We start from the raw sequence: 2365 nt of genomic DNA on the forward strand, positions 1-2365 counted from the left end.
AATATTACAATAAGTCATTTATGATATAATTTCTTTGAATGTAAATGTACCTGAGTGTATGATTTTATGTGTGAAGGTCATTACAAACAAGAAGTTTTACTGGGGGGAGTAGTAGGAAAGCATTACTTATTTTTTTTTAAAGTTTTTACTGATTTGGTGTGGGAGCAACTACACCATTAATAGTTGGAATTTATGTGGTAGGTATGGGATATATATGGATTTATAGAAAATTTTGACATTTCTGCAGTGGAGTTCTGTTTTGCACAAACTTTTATCAGTAACAAATTTAAATAAATGAAATGCTAGCAATGAAAAGCAAAGCACATGACTATATAAATAAGATTAGTTACTAACAGTACTGAGACAACAGGTACTAGACTTGTAGCTTTGCTAATGTGTCCTAGAAAAAGCACTGGAGACTAAAGGAGTTTTTAGTAACTTTATTTTCTAAAACTCCATCCTACAAATATGTTTTCTTGGACATCTCCACTTCCTTTAAAAACAAATAGAATCAGACAAAAGCTTATCTTGACCAGGTTTTCAGTCAGCCGACTTCAGCTTTCAAAGAGGTGAGATCCACCAAAAGCAGCCGCGCGCTCGGCCTCTGCGCCGCGCTGGGTCTCCAGCAGCGCCGGATGACGTCCCCAAGGCGCTGCCCGGGGAGCGAGTCCTCGAAGACTGCAGCGGAGAGGGACGGGCGCAGGTCGTAGGCCACCACTGCGTACAGTATGTGCTGCCGCTCCCCCGAATACGGCGCCTGCTTGGTAGTCATTTGCCAGAGAGTGATGGCAAAGGAATAAATGTCGGCTTTAGGCGTCACGCCCTCTCCTTTCAGGAGCTCCGGGGCGCGGTGGGTGTATGTGCCTCCTAGAGGGTAAGAGGGTGTCTGGAAGCACAGCAGATCTTCCAACTTCTCAGAGCAACCGAAGTCACTAATTTTACAGACATCTTGCTCACTGATCAAGATGTTCGCGGGCTTCAGGTCCAAGTGCACAATGCTTTGCGAGTGGAGGAAGAGCAGGCCGTTCACAACATCTAGGGAGTACTTGAGACACTTTCCCAAACTTAACTGTCCTCCAGTGCAGCAGTGAGGCTCCCCTGCGTCCCCCTCAGGGTGGCCGGCGGCGCCATAGATGACTTGGTGTAAAGTGACGTTGCCACCGAACTCCATGATGATGGTCCCTAGGCTATTGGACCCCGCGGGCGTGCGCGTGCTGGCAGCCACCACGCGCACGATGTTATCGTGGCGCAGCCTTGCTACGTTGAGCTCAGCCCAGAAACTCCGCCGAGATGCTAGTCGGTTCTTGGTGCACTTGTTCACTTGCTTTATGGCCACAGGAACACCGCGGTAAGTCGCCTTGTACACCGAGCCAAATCCTCCGGCTCCCAGCCTCTGCAGGAAGCACACCTGCTCCCAGTCAATGGAGCACCAGGCCAGCCGGCGCGGCAGCCGCGGGGCCCGAGGAGGAGTGGCCCCCAGAAGCAGCTTCGCAGGAAGCTCGGAGGGACTGCTGCAGGGCCGCGCGTCCACCGATGGGGAAAGCTCGCTCCGGAGGTAGGGGCGTAGGGCCAGGGGCGAGGGCATCGCACTTTGCAGGGGGACACCAGGGCCGCTGGGGTGAATGAAGAGACCAGGGGAAACCGCGGGACTTTGGAAACATGACTGACTACTCCTTCGCTCCACCTCATCCCTTTTCTCCTTTTCCTTCACTTGTTCCAAATGAGCTACATCTGTGCTGTCACTCAGCGAGAGTTTTTATCAGATGGAGGGAGAAACCGCAATGAAGCACAGCTATCCCTTTCAGATGAAAGCATTTCCCTTCCACACTTGAAGTGAATTCTTATAAAAACAAGCTCATGCCAGATAAACAGCATGGAGCTGCCCCAGAACTCATCCCTCTTTTACATTATTTCTTTAATTATAATAAAATACGTTTTTTTCAAGTCTCATCCGCTGCACATTATCAGTCCTCAGACTAAAGAGACCACAAAGCACAATGAAATTGTTTCACACTTTGCAGGCTGAAATGATTGTTAGTGTCATTCTCCAGCTGCATTAAATCACTTCCAGCAGTTATTGGCTAAGAGTTAAAATGCAAACAGCAGACATTTGTTTAACCAATTACAGGGAAAAACTAGGTGCAACATTTATATGGATAAAAAATTGCAACCTTAATCAATCCAAATAGAATCACTGATACAGGTCATAACACACACCTAAATTCATCAGAGGAAAAGAGAATCCCCTGACACTCTATGCAGCTTACATAGCAAATTAGCAAGACGTCTTAGCAACATACTGACTTCCTAACAGTCCTTCCCTTCCAAGGCGATTTGGCCCACCCAGTCAGCTCATTTGCAAGAG

At 47.9% G+C, this 2365-nt stretch overlaps 1 protein-coding gene across 1 annotated transcript; it reads right to left on the reverse strand.

The window, feature by feature from the left end:
- Nucleotides 1–431: 431 nt before the first annotated feature.
- MOS (MOS proto-oncogene, serine/threonine kinase) lies at nt 432–1757 on the reverse strand. The gene has a single exon (XM_002819094.5). It carries the CDS (start codon nt 1583–1585, stop codon nt 545–547), a length of 1041 nt encoding a protein of 346 aa, XP_002819140.2. The 5' UTR covers nt 1586–1757; the 3' UTR covers nt 432–544.
- Between the last annotated feature and the right edge of the window lie 608 nt (nt 1758–2365).

The sequence above is a fragment of the Pongo abelii genome, chromosome 7 (assembly GCF_028885655.2).
Source record: "Pongo abelii isolate AG06213 chromosome 7, NHGRI_mPonAbe1-v2.0_pri, whole genome shotgun sequence".
In the NCBI taxonomy this organism is placed as follows: Eukaryota; Metazoa; Chordata; class Mammalia; order Primates; family Hominidae; genus Pongo; species Pongo abelii.

Excerpts from the sequence above, each read along its gene's own strand:
- MOS (XM_002819094.5), bottom strand. The coding sequence starts at position 1,585 with ATGCCCTCGCCCCTGGCCCTACGCCCCTACCTCCGGAGCGAGCTTTCC.